Here is a 17,780-nt window from a genome sequence, read left to right as displayed (position 1 = left end):
CAGTACAATACACTGTAATTCACAGTGAGGCTTGACGTGGTTTTCATCCCATACTCCCTCAGCGCTGTGTCACCGCACCGCAAAATGTTAGCAGAGACAGGGATAGGTGTTGACGTATTCATTACATTTACTGGCTTTAGAAATAAAGGCGCTCTGCGGATCACATTGTTTAGACCAGCTGAATGCTTTAAATGCGTGTTCTCTGTATTCCACAGGCAGACATGCACAAACTACAACATTAAGCATGCACTCCCAGGAGCAGAAAAGACAGGACTACATCTTACAAAATGATTTCTGTATTATAAAGCACAACTAGATTAGAAATTCCACAAAACAATCCTCGTGCATTTAGTTAGTATTATAAGCTCCCAATTCTAATATCCTTGGCAGTTTGAACAGCATAGTTGACAGCTGGGTCCGTAGCACTTTGGAATCTTGCTTCTTTCCTGGGCTTGTTAAGAACACCTGATTTTATTTTATTGTGCATTTGAACAATTTAAAAGCTCCCCAGAATCCTCCTGAGTCAGCGATACACTATTGTGAGTGTGTGTGTCTGTCTGTGTGTGTGCATGTGTGTGTGTGTCTGTCTGTGTGTGTGGGTGTGTGCATCTGTCTGTGTGTGTGGGTGTGTGCGTATGTGTGTGTATCTGTCTGTGGGTGTGTGCGTGTGTGTGTCTGTCTGTGTGTGTGGGTGTGTGCGTATGTGTGTGTGGGTGTGTGCGTATGTGTGTGTGTCTGTCTGTGTGTGTGGGTGTATGCGTGTGTGTGTCTGTGCGTGTGTGTGGGTGTGTGCGTATGTGTGCGTGTGTGTGTTTACACTGTCCGTCTCAAATTGTGGAACTCTTAGGTTAGCCGGCCAAACTGCCCTGACATTTTTACCCAGACTAAATTAGGTTACTACAACTACAAAGCTAACTAAAATGTTCACCTCAAAATCAAGAGTCACGTTCTCAGTGAAACATCTATAGGACAGCCCTGGGTTAGACTAATACTGTATCTCAGTTAGAATATACAGTATCTGAATGTAAAGTAAATGCATGGACTGAGCTTGTCTCCTGCTAAGATGTTAAATCTTGCAGCACGCTCTCAGAGCTTCGGTGACTGCTGTGCTTTTATGCCGTGATTTGGTTTCCAAATGTAAACAGTTAATTATGAAATTATGAATTCCTGCATCACCATGATTGAGATCAAATAAAGATCTTCTAAGTTATGCCATTGGATTTGCCCTCCCCGTGTACATTCTTCAGAGAAACGCTGTACTCTAGAGCTGAGTGTAGACTGCACACAATTCCACGTCTGGGCACTGCTGCTGTCCAGTCCTATTTCCCGCTGTAGTATCGGGTTGGGAAGAACGGCATTTTGCTGACGACCGCATCGACGACCTTCTTCCTGACCTCCACCTTGATGGGCGTTCCCAACTTGCTGAACTCCGCCTCCACGTATCCCATGGCAACATTCTGTTTGAGGCAGGGGGAGGGGCAACCACTGGTGACCTCACCTAAGCCGAGAGAAAAACACAGACAATGTAATCCACGACAGTGGCGGAACCTTTCAGCCCCAGTTTGTATCGTACAAGGTAGTAGGGGGGGCTTTACTCACCGATCACCCTGCCCTCGGGGCTCAGTATTGGGGTGTGCTGCCGGACAGGGGGCCCTGTGGACACCAGCCCCACACGCTTCCTCCTCGTCTTTTCTTTGATCTGCTGAACCACAATGGAGGCCCCGGGGAAATCCAGCGCTTTCCTCCGACGCTTACCTGCCAACGAGAAAACAGACCCCCTCGAGCAGCTTGTAACATCCATGCCACGTTCTCAGGGATCACAAACAGCACAACCCCCAGCATACTTTCTATTAGTCTCCTACTCACTTCAACAACACTTCGTCAGAAATATCAAGGAAGAGCTACAACACATGATGTTGTTTCCACCAATCCACCATTTTGCAGACAGGGTTTTGGCTGCAGAACTTACTGTTGCTGTCTGTGGGCTCCAAACAGCCCTCTGCTAAAGTACTCAGCTCCATGTTCAGCCTCCAGGACTCTTGTCACTGTAGAGCGCCCATCTCTGATGACTAATTCAACTGTGCGTTAGGGAGGGCAACTGGCTGGGGATAGATCACATCCTTACTGAGCTGCAGCAGTTAGATACACTGAATTTCGGGTGAAAAAGGTGACTGTACCTATCGTCCAGACCAGGCTGGCCTCCACGGGGGTGGTGCCCTCGTCGATGTCGTTGCCGTAGAGACAGAGCCCCGCCTCCAGCCGCAAGCTGTCTCTGGCCCCCAGACCGGACATCTTGACCGCACTGTCCTTCAAGAGGGTCTCGGTCAGCTGGACTGCATGCTGCGAGGGGACCGAGATCTGCAGCCAGAGAGAGAGAGAGAGGGCTGGGTCAGGATGAGGAGACATGACAATAGGACGTGCAGATAAACACACAAGACTGTGCCGGGCCACCCTACGAAAAACTAACATGATATACTAAAGTATTGCCAAGCACACCCATGTTAGTTTGTAATTGCGGTGAACAGTTTAATCAGTTTTGAGTTTATAAACTAAAAGTAGATAATCGTCCAGCTTCATTCTGTCACAAAGTCACGTACTTCCACAAGCGTGAATATTACACAATATTAAAACACAACAATCAATAACCTTGTTATGGGTGGTCTGTTTCTTCACCCTCATTTGCTTATTTTTCAAGCAGTAAAACTGTGACTCATGCAGGTCTGATTTTCATGAGAATTTGTATGAAGAATGTGGGCATGAATTACGAATCAACGGTGTGTGGCAAGACAGGGATTTGAAGTTTTCATTTATTCTGCTGATGAGGCTTTTGCACCCCAGACCAACCTCCACCCCGTCCTCTCCAGTGTATCCGCAGCGGGTCACTCTACAGTCCGCGATTCCAAAAACTGTTGCCATGGTGCTCGTCATGAAGGTCAGTTTGCGGAGGTCGTCCGACACACCTGCCTGAAGGACCCTTGCCATTTCCGGGCCTACAGAGACCCAGATAGGTTCAAATTCAAGTAGTGAGGGACATGTAGCAAATTCAAAGTAATTATTATTATTATTATTATTATTATTATTATTTATTTTTTTATAAAAACAAAAACAAATCAGTTACCTTGCAAAGCAATCAGGGAATAGTCTAGAAACTCCAGTTCTGCATCATGCCCGGCAGCTTTGAACTGTTTTAGTTTAGCCTATCAAAATAAATGTTTATTTTCAATGTCTCCTAAAAATCACTCACTATACTATCAAATTCTTTAAATAAAGAGGGAATGGACCTCAGTAAAGGGAATAAAGCGCCCTGTTCACAAAGTTCAGAGTTATTTATAGAATGTTTTTTTTCTAAATCCGCTCTTCTGTAAAAAATAACATTGATGCCCTTGAAACTGCTCGTTGAATGCTATTCAGATCAGAATATCACATACTTGAATTCCGATGTTTCAAACTCAACAGCTTATACATTGCACCCCGATTTCGACCCCGCTCCGACAGTCTAGCTGTAATCAGGCCATGCAGAGCCTGCAGCACAGCTACCCGGAAGCAGCTGTTGTTATTGAGTAGCAATGCATTTCCAGCCTTGCTGAGATGACACGAGGGTCCCTGGTTACCTGCATGTGGGCCGAGTCTTTGTCTGCGCAGCCCGCGTTGGACACAACGTACAGGTAGCCCAGGCTGGTCTTTGTGACGATCAGGTCGTCCATGATCCCGCCCTTCTCGTTGGTGAAGAGTGATAGTGTGCCCTAGAGAGACAGCACAGCACACACTGATTCAGGTTTACAATGCGACTTACATACAAGGATACTACTAGTTTACAGTTGCTTCTATAAACTTGCCTGTATAGAACTAGGGGCGTGTGTTGCCCATTTCACCCCACTCCTTCAGAACCAGATTACGGTGCCATACTCAAAGCAGTGATACCGCAAATACTATCTATTTGCAAGCAATGAAGGGTTAATGACCTTTGCCCTGCCTTTAACTGCATAAGCGGTGTTATCAGTGAAGCATCAGTCTTGGCAGTCACACTACAGAAACTCCTTGTGTGCCACGGCAGCAGAATCGGGCAACATTCGCAAAGCCTGGGCACCTACCTGGTTATCCTTCAGCTCCGCAACGTCTCCCACGATCAGGCTCTCAATGAACTTCACCCGGTCCTTCCCATGAACTTTACTCTGGAACAGAGCAAGGACATTCACAATGGAGATGTGATCGCAGCCCGATATCAGACCATGTCAGATACCACGTTGTATAGCAGTTTCACCCATTTAACACTCGCTCCATCAGCCACAGTGTACAGGTAACAAGCTCAGGTGTGTCTTATTAAACTCCTAGTAAAACCGGGAATGAATCAAACTGCTACGCAATGGCAGTCTTACTTACATCCCTGGTAGGTTCTGGTTTCTTGGTAGGTTTATTTATTTATTATTTTTAACCAGGAGATTTACCCACTAACCCAAGGCCTCGTTTACAAGGGGTCCTGGAAAAATCTTGCTACCATAGTTTTATTCCTGGTTCCAGATGCAGGTTCTGTCTAGGAGGAATCCCGAAAGCCAGATCTGTACCGTGTAGATGTTCTAATTGAGTTGTACCTGCAGCATGTGAGAGACGTCGAAGATGGAGCAGTGCTGCCGTGTGTGCAGGTGGGAGGCGATGTGGCTGTCCTTGTACTGCACAGGCATGCTCCAGCCAGCAAACTCCACCATCTTCCCTCCCTGAGCGCGATGGAACTCATACAGAGCAGTCTTCTTGAGAGAGCCCTGGGGTAGGGACAGACAGACAGAGACTGACACAGAGAGAGGAGGAGGGCAAGCCTGTTACACTACAGGAGGGGAGCCACAATCACAAGGGGGGGTCCGTTCAGCACCAAGCAGCTTTGCAAAAAGTCCATCACAGTGTATAACTAAGGCTGCATTTTTTTTCAGCTCTCACGGATTTCCCAATTTCTCTGATGATCAGTTCTGAATGTATCTATTTATTTACCGTGATGTGCTGTTAAAAATAATAATAATAATAATAATACAGCCCATTTCGGTGACAAAAATAAGTCTTACACAAATAAAACTATGTATGCTTGTTTTTCTAGTCCGCAGAGGTGAAACAGCGACAGTTTTAAGGCAGTTTTCTTTAAGACTCATAAAATCCATTCTGAATGCCTAGGAAAGCAAGTTTCCAGTCCCTGTGCCTGAGCACCTAGTTTCAAAACTCTGAACAGCTGACAGTGCCCTTCATCCCAAACAGCCCTCTGCCAAAGAACAATCTGCAGCACGCAGCAAGCCAACACTGCCAATGGAAACTGCCAGCTGCTATTATCAGTTAATGCTGGGTCCAGGGGTCAATCACACCTTGCGAAAAAATCTTGAACCGGGAGGGAGAATTGAACCTCAATAAATAAGCCACCAAGACATGGGTCCAGGGACTTGAATTGAACCTCAATAAATAAGCCACATGGGTCCGGAGGTGCTTGCTTCTGCAATCTGGGACTAAAAGGTGCAGCAGCATGGGCTGTGTGACATCATCACCCTTCCCATTGGCCCCTATACCTTTGTGTAGTTCAGCTTTTCATGTACAATACTTCACATCAACACTGCTGAGCACCACTCAGCTGTTCAGCCCCCACTACTCTTGTTACTGTACAGCGTCCCTCTCTGATGACGAATTCAACTGCCTCACAGCAAAGCGCTATTATGAAGTACAGACAGTTCTTAAGCGAGTAGACAAATACACTGTGTTCGTAAAGGCACAGTCACACACAAAGACTACGGGTTTCATTTATAACTTGTTTTGGGGGAGGGGTGTAATATTAAACAACAGCACTGTAGGGTCACAAAAACTCGCATTTAATCAAAACATGTGTTGCAAAAAAAAAACAAAAAAAAAAAACAAGGCAGTTCCAACAAGAGTAGGCTAAAGTGTTTGCTGTCGGGGCATTCTGAACATCTGTGACTGTGAGGGGAGAGCAGATTTCATCACGCAGGAGCGAATCACTGTCCCGTCAACTGTGTAAATCATATCAGCACATCAACCGAAAAAACACAAATGCTATATATATGTATACACACCTGCAGCTCTTGCAGTGTAATCGCTTCAAAGTATTTTACTTCACGTTGTCTTATGCACAACTGTGTATCACTATTATTAAACGCGCCACTTTTGCAGTAATTATCTTAGTTTTATGATCAACGCAATAATTGAATGAAGTATGGTTTTCATATTTTAATCACCACCGTCCTTGGAGATTGTTTCCTAACCTCTGCAGTGGAAGAATGACGCTCTTGCCTAACTCCCGGTACCGCGGCCCGCAGGACTTCCTTCTGGATCCCCGTTCCGAACCGGCTACCTGCTACGACCCGAAGCAACATCTTGACTTCGTGCAAACTTGACGACACTGCCAATGTTTTTCTGTATACTCCTGAACTCCGGACTCGACAGCCCGCCCCTTCTTCTAAGAAGCAGAGACGATAATTAACCGGTGCATTTTAGGAGCTGTAGTTTTAAACACGCTTGTATAACATTATTTTTCATGGCACGTAACAGATAATGGACTACATCTCCCAGACTGGTCGTCATGTGTGTTGGGCCGTATAACGCAGCAAAGGAACCTGGGTTTTGTAGTTTTTTTGTAATAAGCATTATCAAAACAGGTTAGGTCAGAGTACAGATAGAGTATAAATCTCACTTAACAAATAAAAAAAAAGTCATTGCATTTTGTTTTATTTTACGACTAAAATCTCTTCCATAGAGGGTGGTTAAAGGATGGCAGTATTAAATAAACCCTGGTGAACCAAACATGTCTTCTTATTTTTACAGTTTGGGTTTTTATTTATCTTTTCAACAGATGTTATTGTATTTTGTGCCATGATTCCATTCAGGGCAATGCAATTCATTTGGAGTGTTCTCAATCGGAAGAGCATCAACACGAATCAGTGTTTCTCACAAAGACGTTCTCTCTCTCCGTCAGTATTAATAGTTTGCAGTTGCTTGGTCTACCTCTTAAGCTTTTTCTCAAAACATTGCCCCAGCGGTACACTGGGGGGCAATAGAGGTTTGTAATCCATTGTGCACGATGACATCAGTTTGGTGCTGATGTCAGACATTAATGTTCCTACACATTGAACAGCATTGAACTCATCCCTTATTATAAGAAGTCAAATGTTTTCTGTTACCTTTTTCGAAGTGTTTGTCTACCTGAGTGTGTTAATAATTTGTTTTGCAATGAGAATGATTTTGATGCTGGATGATGTTGCTTCACAGCAGTTGGTTAGTGTGGACCTTGTTGAATGGAGTGCAAAGCTGACTCGTGGTCTGTTGGATTACAGTGAAACCTGAGCAGGCAGGTAATCAGCCTCATCGCTCAGGCTCCAGTCAGTTAGCAGAGCATCGCTGTGTTTCCATTCAGGTGCAGCGGTTCATTTTGCGGGGGAGAGTTTAGCAGAGCACCTGTTAACCTGACCTTATGAGGAAGGAACCTTTTCAAGGGGTCAAAATGCAAATGGAAGATTGCACTTGCACTCAACTTGCATTCAGCCGTGCAGTGCGAAGTCAGTCCAGCAGAGGGAGCACCAACACCTGAACACTGGTTCTCTGGCACAAACCTTACAGGGGGCAGCTGCAAATAAGTTAAGGGTAACTGGGATAGCAGTCGCCTGGGTTCGCATCAGGTCCCAGCAACTGTTTCACAGGCTGCAATCATATTGCTGCATTGGCTTTGTCTTCTTTATTTTAATCGTATCCTTCCAGTCATTTTATATATTGTGCTATATTGAGCATCAAGTGAAAGTTTACCAACCCCCTTTGACGATGTTGTACAGTAAACAATAGCCTAGCACTGCCAAAAACCTTACAGTACCTCTAATTACTTAAACATAAGAACATCCGCAATGAACAAGACGAGGCTGTGCGTCCCATCAGGGCCCGTCCCTTGCTGTTCGCTCCAGAGCAGCCTCTGCTCCAATTCTTGGCTGGCCCCTTTGCTAATAACATAGCCTGTGTTCTTCAACTTTACACAGTGTAGCATACTTCAACAGAAAAAAAATAACAATTCTGCAGTGATGCGACTAGAACTGGACACCGCATTCTAAATGGAGCTTCCCATATACCATATACCAATTTGGGTTTCCCCATATATTTTCCAAGCTGTACTGTTGCTTGCCTATTCTTTACTACACTTTGCTATGCTTGTACCAGTGAAAAGTATTAAGGGAAACCAGAGTGTTTTCTGCATTACGTCCACAGCTTTAGATTCGTGGCCCAACATTGTTTTGGTCATATAATTGCTTCTGTAATTCTGCTAGACTTCAGTAGGATGCTGTGTAATCGTGCGGGATTAAATTGCCATGCGACTATGCAGGCTGTGTCCCACCCCCGAGGGCCTTCATGGGGTCCCATACGGGGCTCGCCCCTGTGAATGGTTCTCTCCAGATCTCATTAGTCGTCACAATGTTTTCCTGGCCTCAGTAATGCACATGCGTCATCTCGTTGTGTCAGACGCTGAGGCTGACGTCTGCTTAATCGCTCTTAACGATGCTTAACACTGAGAAGCAAACAAACGCTTGTGCTTTTTTTTTTGATGCAAATTCCTGCACATCTTTAATACTGTATGCATACCAGCTCCAGCAGCTTGGAGTGATTTGTCTGCTTCTCCTTGGCGTCTGAATTCCTGAAGATTTTTTGCTGATTTTGTTGTATTTTCTCTGAGGTCTTCACGGTTCGTATGGTCCTTGTTGGAAGGGTGATTTGTATATCTGTACAGTAACAGACTTGCCTGTGTAGCCCTGGACACCATTCCCTGGTGTGAAAATTCATTAAATATAAAAACATTATTTTAATACCTCCAAGACTGCCTAACTGGATGAACTAATACAATATGTTAATGGATCAATTATCACAAAAGGTGGTATATAACTTGACTTAGTGGGATCCAGGAGAAGGTGGAGTGACTTGAACTGATCTACTGGTGAAGCTTATGTGTGGAATTGGCTTAAAGTCTTTCTAGACCTTTTATTATGGTACACAATCGCACGTCACTGTACTATTGCACACAACAGTGGTTGAAAAGGCTTTGGATATTGAACTTGACGTTAAATCCAACCAGTAGCCAGGCTGGGAACCTCTCACCTGTTGCCCTTTGCCTGAGTTGAAGGGAACCGGCAGGCTGTCTCGAACTGGAAATGGAGGGGAAGGCGTACATCAGTAGCCTTCCCTTGTAAAATACCTTGCTCTGAAAAAACCCATTGACTCCTGTGACAATTAACAGGGTCGTTTGTAGCTCAGACTCCCACAGCTCTGACAACTTAAATTACACTAACACACTCCTGCCCTGCCCAGCCCTGCGTGATGGAATACAGTGTCCAAGCTTTCCACACTGGAGAGGAAGAAAAACTGCATTGGAACGGACAGCCGTGGCTCTTAAAGCTAGTTTTCCACAACGCCTGGTTCTTTCAAGATACCTGCATGGGATACGTGAATGAACGTGGCCCACAGGCAGGGGATACGTGGATGAATCTGTCGGTACAGTCGAAAGGTGGAAAAAGAAATCAGATTGCCATCGATTATATTGAACAAGTGTTTTGAATTCTCCGATCGTCCCTAGCCAATCAGATTACTCCATTCGCTCACTTTACAAGAGCCTGTAAAGTTGAATGTCTCGCACGAGAACGAAACAAAGAAAGCAAAGGATAAATAACATTTTTAAAACAGCAGACAAGTTATTCCCTTTGTGTTATTCCCTTGTATTAAAGCTACAGGGTTGCTTATATCTTAATGCATATTACAGTACCTAATGGCTGCACCAAAAACACTTGTTCTATTGCTAAATCAGTGGCTATCTCTATATAGCTTGCAAACTCAGGTACCTGCATTGACTACAGTACAGCCTTCCTGTGCTTGATATGTAGTTTTTTCCCCTTGATGTCTTACGAAAAAACTTAATTTCCACAACAATTTGGAAAAGTGTGAAAACCATACCCACGCTATCAATGAAAGGTAATGCTATGGCCATTGAAATGTGAGCATGCATAGGTTCCAGGGAGAACAATATTGTTTTCTATCCAAAATAGTAAAACCCCTCTTGGATTAAAGTGATGGATCACAGATGGTCAGACTGGCACTGGAGTGCTGATTGCTGGCTCGCAGGCAGCTATTTAAAGCATGGATTTAGTATTCATGGTTTCAGTGTCAGGTTTTTATTTTTTCTAATTCTAAGCACAGTGAACAATAAGCATTAAGACACTGGTGACCGCGTTAAAGAAATATTTATGTAAAAATACACATGCAATCTATTTTGAGTTATATAATATACAAATGCCCAGTTTCCTATAATTGTTTTTTATATAAAACATTTACAACAATATACATTTAGTGTATATGCATTAATATAAGTCATATATGAGTCCCTATTGTGTACATTCACCACTGCAGTTTGTTGTTTTAATGCTTTTGGAATAGACTAAGTCTGACAGGAATGGGCCTGCCCTCCATCGTATTTTTAAAACACAAAGCGTTTGCTCTCGCCATTGCCCAACACTGCCACCCAGCAAATGTTAACCATCGCTCAGCTTCCAACTGAAAGCAAACTGAATTGACCTCTCTAATACACACAAACTGGGCCTGGGGGAGCAGTACTGTGCAGAGCGAGGCACATTGCCAGGAAATGTTTTCACTCACTGCCTGGAATCTATGACTCCCGGTGGGGAACTGGACCCCCTTCTTCCCCCTCTCCTCTCCCCATCACTGCAAGTTGTGCCCCAATAAAGCACTGACACGCCAGCAAACTTGAGCTTGCTTCGTGACTATTAGCACCTCCATCAATGTTTTTTATGCAGACTATAAAATAAGCTTCAAAAAGTATACGGTAAAACAAACATCGTGGCTAGTACCTTCACTGGTGTACTGATGAAGGTACGAGCCCAAATGATTGTCTGCTTGACTTAGTTTGGGTGGAACAGACGGTGACTGGACTTGGCTGTGATTGGTTGAAATGGACCATGACTGGACTGGAATGGGTTGTGATTGGGTAAAATGGGCTGTGATTGCACCCTGAGTTTCTTGTGCCTAAAAATAAAGGCATTTGTCTTTGAAATTACAGCTGTCTGTTTCTGGTCATCTTGCCAGGACATTCTTGTAAATGAGGCCTCGTTCTCAATGGGATTATTCCTGGTTAAAGAATGACTCAATCAATACATTTAAAAAAACGTTTTAACATATTTGTGAAGTGTAGAGGTTTATTTAGATCCAGCAAGACATTAAAGCATTTTGATTATGTGCTTAGAAAGATCTGCAGCGGCACAAACCTTCAAATAGTTTGCATTTCTCTTGCAAACTGTATTTCAGCAAATTTGAGCAGTTTATTTTTAGGAAAACCTTAACAAACATGCATTGTATTAGCAGTTGGATCCAAGACATACGTTAATTGACAAACAGACCATGAACAGGATCAATAAAGTGGTTACTGGACCGTTTTCATTCATATTCATATTCATATATATATGCATACAATAAATCAGTGTCAGCTTAATTCTCATCCTCAGAATGATGTACCTGTCCTGTTCTATGTGCTTTCTGTAGATCTGCTGATTGCACAGTTCTGTATTGGGATCACCATGCCAAGGAAACTGGAAGCACTGCAGCTGGGATGTTGTGCTGTGCCAGTTATTGTTCTAAGAAGTGTGATCTGAACTGAGTGAGCAAATGAACAGCTGCTGTTTTGTTGAACCCAGGACCCTCTTGCAAACAAGGTGGTTTGTCTCAATAGGATTCTCTCCTGTTCAAAATGGAAAATTAAAACGATAAATAAAACATATTGCGATTCTGCCAAACCATCTATAAAGACAGCTTCAATGTTACATTTCAGAGCTGATTCATGATCTATATGGGGCGATGCACATGTTTTTCACATGTTCCCATGCTAGATGTGCATCAGTCCAGGAAACTAATACCCTAGAGGATCAGCATCGCTCCCACAGTGGGTATCCTACGTCAATCACTGCACAGAGAACTGCAACAGCTAGATCTATATAACAAAACACATACGACACATTCTTCAACTTAGATATCATGGCTTTTCCTTTGCAATAAGACTCCCATTGCGGAACAGTTTAAGCCGTTTCAATGAGCTGATTTGGACACACCTGGGTGAGTTCAGGGTCTTATTTTAAACTTGTACACCTGCTCAAATGCTGAGCTCTTTGTTCTGTATATTAATTGTAGTTATGTGATCCCTCTTCCCTGACAGCCTTATATCTTAATCAACCGGTTTCACAGAGCCCGATTAGCACTAGCCTTGAACTGTCTTACCAAAGATAACATTAGGTACTCCAAGTTTAGTGGTCTGTGAAACCAGCCCTACAGGAGTGAGTGCGGATGCTAATCCTATATAAGTTCTATTGCTTTTCAGAGCTGTGAAACCAGCCCTACAGGAGTGAGTGCTGATGCTAATCCTATATAAGTTCTATTGCTTTTCAGAGCTGTGAAACCAGCCCTACAGGAGTGAGTGCGGGTGCTAATCCTATATAAGTTCTATTGCTTTTCAGAGCTGTGAAACCAGCCCTACAGGAGTGAGTGCGGGTGCTAATCCTATATAAATTCTATTGCTTTTCAGAGCTGTGAAACCAGCCCTACAGGAGTGAGTATGGATGCTAATCCTATATAAGTTCTATTGCTTTTCAGAGCTGTGAAACCAGCCCTACAGGAGTGAGTGCGGATGCTAATCCTATATAAGTTGCTCTATTGCTTTGCTGAACTGTTCCTGGGTAAACAAAAGAAAAGAAAAGAAAACCTTCTCTCGTGAATGATGTTTAAACATTGATTTGAGTTGGGGCTTGCTGCTGAGTATGTGGTCTCAAAATATGTGCTGAATACAATCTGTTGGGCTGCAGTGTCACTGTGCGCAGACACGTGGAACATGATGCGCTTGCTGTATTAATTGAGGATGTCAGCTTTTACAATGTTTGTTATTCCTTTTCTTTTGGGTGTTGCTTGTCTTCCTGGAAAAGTTACCTACAACATAAACATACAGTGCCTTGCGAAAGTATTCGGCCCCCTTGAACTTTGCGACCTTTTGCCACATTTCAGGCTTCAAACATAAAGATATGAAACTGTAATTTTTTGTGAAGAATCAACAACAAGTGGGACACAATCATGAAGTGGAACGAAATTTATTGGATATTTCAAACTTTTTTAACAAATAAAAAACTGAAAAATTGGGCGTGCAAAATTATTCAGCCCCTTTACTTTCAGTGCAGCAAACTCTCTCCAGAAGTTCAGTGAGGATCTCTGAATGATCCAATGTTGACCTAAATGACTAATGATGATAAGTAGAATCCACCTGTGTGTAATCAAGTCTCCGTATAAATGCACCTGCACTGTGATAGTCTCAGAGGTCCGTTTAAAGCGCAGAGAGCATCACGAAGAACAAGGAACACACCAGGCAGGTCCGAGATACTGTTGTGGAGAAGTTTAAAGCCGGATTTGGATACAAAAAGATTTCCCAAGCTTTAAACATCCCAAGGAGCACTGTGCAAGCGATAATATTGAAATGGAAGGAGTATCAGACCACTGCAAATCTACCAAGACCTGGCCGTCCCTCTAAACTTTCAGCTCATACAAGGAGAAGACTGATCAGAGATGCAGCCAAGAGGCCCATGATCACTCTGGATGAACTGCAGAGATCTACAGCTGAGGTGGGAGACTCTGTCCATAGGACAACAATCAGTCGTATACTGCACAAATCTGGCCTTTATGGAAGAGTGGCAAGAAGAAAGCCATTTCTTAAAGATATCCATAAAAAGTGTCGTTTACAGTTTGCCACAAGCCACCTGGGAGACACACCAAACATGTGGAAGAAGGTGCTCTGGTCAGATGAAACCAAAATCGAACTTTTTGGCAACAATGCAAAACGTTATGTTTGGCGTAAAAGCAACACAGCTCATCACCCTGAACACACCATCCCCACTGTCAAACATGGTGGTGGCAGCATCATGGTTTGGGCCTGCTTTTCTTCAGCAGGGACAGGGAAGATGGTTAAAATTGATGGGAAGATGGATGGAGCCAAATACAGGACCATTCTGGAAGAAAACCTGATGGAGTCTGCAAAAGACCTGAGACTGGGACGGAGATTTGTCTTCCAACAAGACAATGATCCAAAACATAAAGCAAAATCTACAATGGAATGGTTCACAAATAAACATATCCAGGTGTTAGAATGGCCAAGTCAAAGTCCAGACCTGAATCCAATCGAGAATCTGTGGAAAGAACTGAAAACTGCTGTTCACAAATGCTCTCCATCCAACCTCACTGAGCTCGAGCTGTTTTGCAAGGAGGAATGGGCAAAAATTTCAGTCTCTCGATGTGCAAAACTGATAGAGACATACCCCAAGCGACTTACAGCTGTAATCGCAGCAAAAGGTAGCGCTACAAAGTATTAACTTAAGGGGGCTGAATAATTTTGCACGCCCAATTTTTCAGTTTTTTATTTGTTAAAAAAGTTTGAAATATCCAATAAATTTCGTTCCACTTCATGATTGTGTCCCACTTGTTGTTGATTCTTCACAAAAAATTACAGTTTCATATCTTTATGTTTGAAGCCTGAAATGTGGCAAAAGGTCGCAAAGTTCAAGGGGGCCGAATACTTTCGCAAGGCACTGTATAATGAAGGGGGTGGGTTTAGAAGGGTTGATTTGCAGCCCGCTCTATCAGCAATGCCCTTCTCTGGCTGTCTGTCATCTTGTCGGGGAGTCTCAGTACCTATGGAGACATGTTGCAGTTTCTTTCCATACCTTGTTGGTTATTATGCTGAACTGCCCCCAAAACCACAAAGAAAATGGAACCATAAAAAAGAAAAGGTCATCAAAACATCATTTATAATTTATACATTTTGTCAGTTCCTGCCCGTAAATGTATTTCCAGATTGGGGACCTCCAGCTGCAGTATTTGGCTGTGTTATTGCAAAAGGGTCTATGCTGGAGCAGGGGCAGTCATGTGAAGGCTGTCCCGGGTGTGCAGCAGGGGAAGTCATGCACTGCTCTCCAGGCGAGCCGGTTTAGACAGCAGTGATTTAATGTCCGTGTTCCTTGCCCTCTGACCTCTGAGCGCGTCCAGCAGAGTCCTGTTTTAGAATTGCTTGTGTTTATTATTCCCTCCCCCCCCCAATCCCCCCCCCCCCAAGGTCCCTCAACTTGGAGGTCCCTGTTTTATTGTCTCCTCAGCCCTGCCTTCTGGGGAGCATCGCTTTGTTCTTCCTGGTTATTTTATTTAATGAAATGCTTTCCCATGATAGCCCGCTGAACTGAGGTGGCCATTCCCATTTACAGGAGGTGGGGTTCTGCTGTTCATGTTGCCAGTTAAAAAGCATGCGCAGTTTCAAAGGGAGCATTTCAAGACTGTAGGAATAAGGACCGTCAGTGAGACAATCTGTTTGTTTGCTTATTTGAAATTGCTCCTTTTTTAAATTAGATTTATTGTCAAAAGAAAACAAGACTCAAGCAATAACACGGTTTGTTAAGTTTTCAATTGGTTGCATTCAGTAAGTTCTATTGAAATGACAAACACGTCTGGCACAGAGTTCAGCTTAATGTATTAAAGGCTTTCTGTTTCGTCCTGCTGTCCCCCATGGCCATCTCTTTTCCCTTACAGTATTTCTATAATATTTACACTAGAATCAATCAGGGCTGCTCAAACATTTCACTACCAAGAGTTGATGACAATGTGCCGGAGGGGGGCCTCGCAAAATTTCAACAAAGCCAATTTAATTTAATGTAGTCTTTTCAGCTGCTCAATTTTTCTTTAACCTTCAAAACATCTTTCAGTTGATTCGTGTTCTAACAAGGCACTTTTATGAAACCGTCTGTTCTCAATTACAGGCCAGAAAGAAACAGGGTTGTTAGGCAAACAAAACAAATAAATGGTATGTTTTTCTTATTGTGACAGGATTATGCATAGTCTGTTTTTATTGCTAACAATTTCAGTATTAGACTGTTTTTTTGTTTTTTTTTATTTGATACGTCCCCTTTGACCGAGTGATAAAACACCTTTAAATAAGTTGAAATACCACCGGCAATACAGTCCATGAGATTTGATGGAGTGAACCTTGATGGTTATTTGCTGTACAGGGCGTATTTTCAATTCGTTTTCATTACATATTAAGTGTTTTTTTTTTTTTTTTCTCAAATGATAAATCTTTAAAGCCAATGAGAACGTCATAATGACAACCGTTCCTTTGCATCTTACCATGTGGATTTAAAATAACTTATTACACAATCACTGCATTTTTATAGATACAGACAAACTAAACTGCAACTGCTACAGATAAAGGTATGAAAGATTAACACTACAACGACATTGAAAATGCTGCAGCTCTTTTAGTGTTGCATGTACAGTACAGTGTGCTTTTCCATTGTGATGGTAAGCAGCGTTCTGTGCTGTGCTTTGACGATGCTCGTGTTTTTTTGGAGCACAACATTTCCTATGGATCCGATTCAATATCTGCTGCTGGGCTGGCAGACTTTAGGCTGAGGTCTAAACTCAGGCTGCAGGAAAGCCTGACCCTTCCCCGATTGGCACGGCCATCGAAATAAACTTGTGGGGTCAGTTTCCCACGCGTGAACAAGACGTCTGAGCGGTGATGCCTCAGTGCAGCCAGCAGGCTGGAGGGGTCTGTCCTGGATCACCCCGTCTGTCTCCAGGAGGGTCAAAGCAGTTTCACTTCACTTCTTCTGTTTATTTAACCAGGGAGGACCCCGGGGAGGCAAGTCCCATTTCGAACGTCTGATCCGCACAACTATTTTGACAAAGATGTCTGAGAAGAACCCAGAAATCTGCAACCCCCCCACCCCCCCGGCACTGACAGGAACCGCAGCGTTTAAAAAACTGAAATACAGACACATCCCTTCACTGGGGATATGCAACCTCAGAGGGTTATTATAACTGTGAAACTGTACAAGGTAAACCTGGACTGGAGATAGCCCTGCTGCTGTGTGTGAGAGTCTGGGTCATTGTGCTGCACTCTGGAGATTGCTGTGGTGGGTATAGCCATGTATTTCTAGATTGCTTTCAAACGGTGATAAGCATGAAAGCCTCCATTCATCAGCAGCGAGCTTTTTAATCTTTACAAGTGGCAGCCAATATCTCACCTGCAGACAAGCTGGGCCACACAGACCATAAAAACTGTCTTCACTTTCTCGCTGAAGATAAATTCATCGCCAGTCAATTTGTAAGCCTTTGAGGTAAATGCTGTTTCTGTAATCTCTTGACAAGTGGAAGTTTAAAACCATTTAGAATTTTTTTGGTGTGACATTTTTTTCACAAATGGCATCAACCCCTTTTCTTGCTTTTGATGAAAGTTCTGAGGTTTCTCAATGTTGTTAATAAATACACTAAACTTGCCAAAAACAAGCTGATTTTTACGGCAGCATTGCTCAGTTTTGTATATAACACATTCCCAATCGCAGTTGAAGTTCAAATTATGAACTGTGCAAACGGCTTTCTATACAACTGGATCTTGGACTTGATATATCTGTGTGGATGTAATGCTGATAAATGTGCTGCTATTGGTAAATGTGGCCAGTTCTTTCTTGACCATGATGAATGCGAGGGTTATACAAAGAAAACGGTGTCTAATCCTCCATGTAGGATAAATACTGCCTCTCTCTTTAAAAAAAATCACTCTGCGTAAAAACATCTTAAAATCAAAACCATGTTGGGTTTTTTTTTTTAAAGAAACTTGAAATAAACACTGTTTATCTACCACACGGAATACATATGGAAAGACTTGACACATCAGAAACATA

At 43.2% G+C, this 17,780-nt stretch overlaps 1 protein-coding gene across 4 annotated transcripts in view; it reads right to left on the bottom strand.

Moving 5' to 3' along the window:
- Nucleotides 1-280: 280 nt before the first annotated feature.
- Nucleotides 281-17,780, bottom strand: part of LOC117970206 (aminomethyltransferase, mitochondrial-like) — an 85,487-nt gene continuing 67,987 nt past the window's right edge. For 2 of the 4 annotated variants that reach the window (XM_058988325.1, XM_058988326.1), the window contains exons 2-9: nt 4,590-4,757; nt 4,092-4,172; nt 3,612-3,743; nt 3,119-3,197; nt 2,845-2,990; nt 2,178-2,358; nt 1,600-1,755; nt 281-1,498 (exon numbers count right to left, since the gene is read on the bottom strand). In XM_058988325.1, coding sequence (XP_058844308.1) covers nt 1,320-1,498; nt 1,600-1,755; nt 2,178-2,358; nt 2,845-2,990; nt 3,119-3,197; nt 3,612-3,743; nt 4,092-4,172; nt 4,590-4,757 — 1,122 coding nt within the window. In that variant the 3' untranslated portion in view covers nt 281-1,319. Of the gene's footprint in view, nt 1,499-1,599; nt 1,756-2,177; nt 2,359-2,844; nt 2,991-3,118; nt 3,198-3,611; nt 3,744-4,091; nt 4,173-4,589; nt 4,758-6,221; nt 6,470-17,780 lie in introns of those variants that run through there. The other 2 variants (XM_058988323.1, XM_058988324.1) reach the window with 2 other exon arrangements.

Source organism: Acipenser ruthenus, chromosome 16, assembly GCF_902713425.1.
Source record: "Acipenser ruthenus chromosome 16, fAciRut3.2 maternal haplotype, whole genome shotgun sequence".
Taxonomy (NCBI): Eukaryota; Metazoa; Chordata; class Actinopteri; order Acipenseriformes; family Acipenseridae; genus Acipenser; species Acipenser ruthenus.
This window is presented reverse-complemented; position numbering and strand designations above follow the sequence as displayed.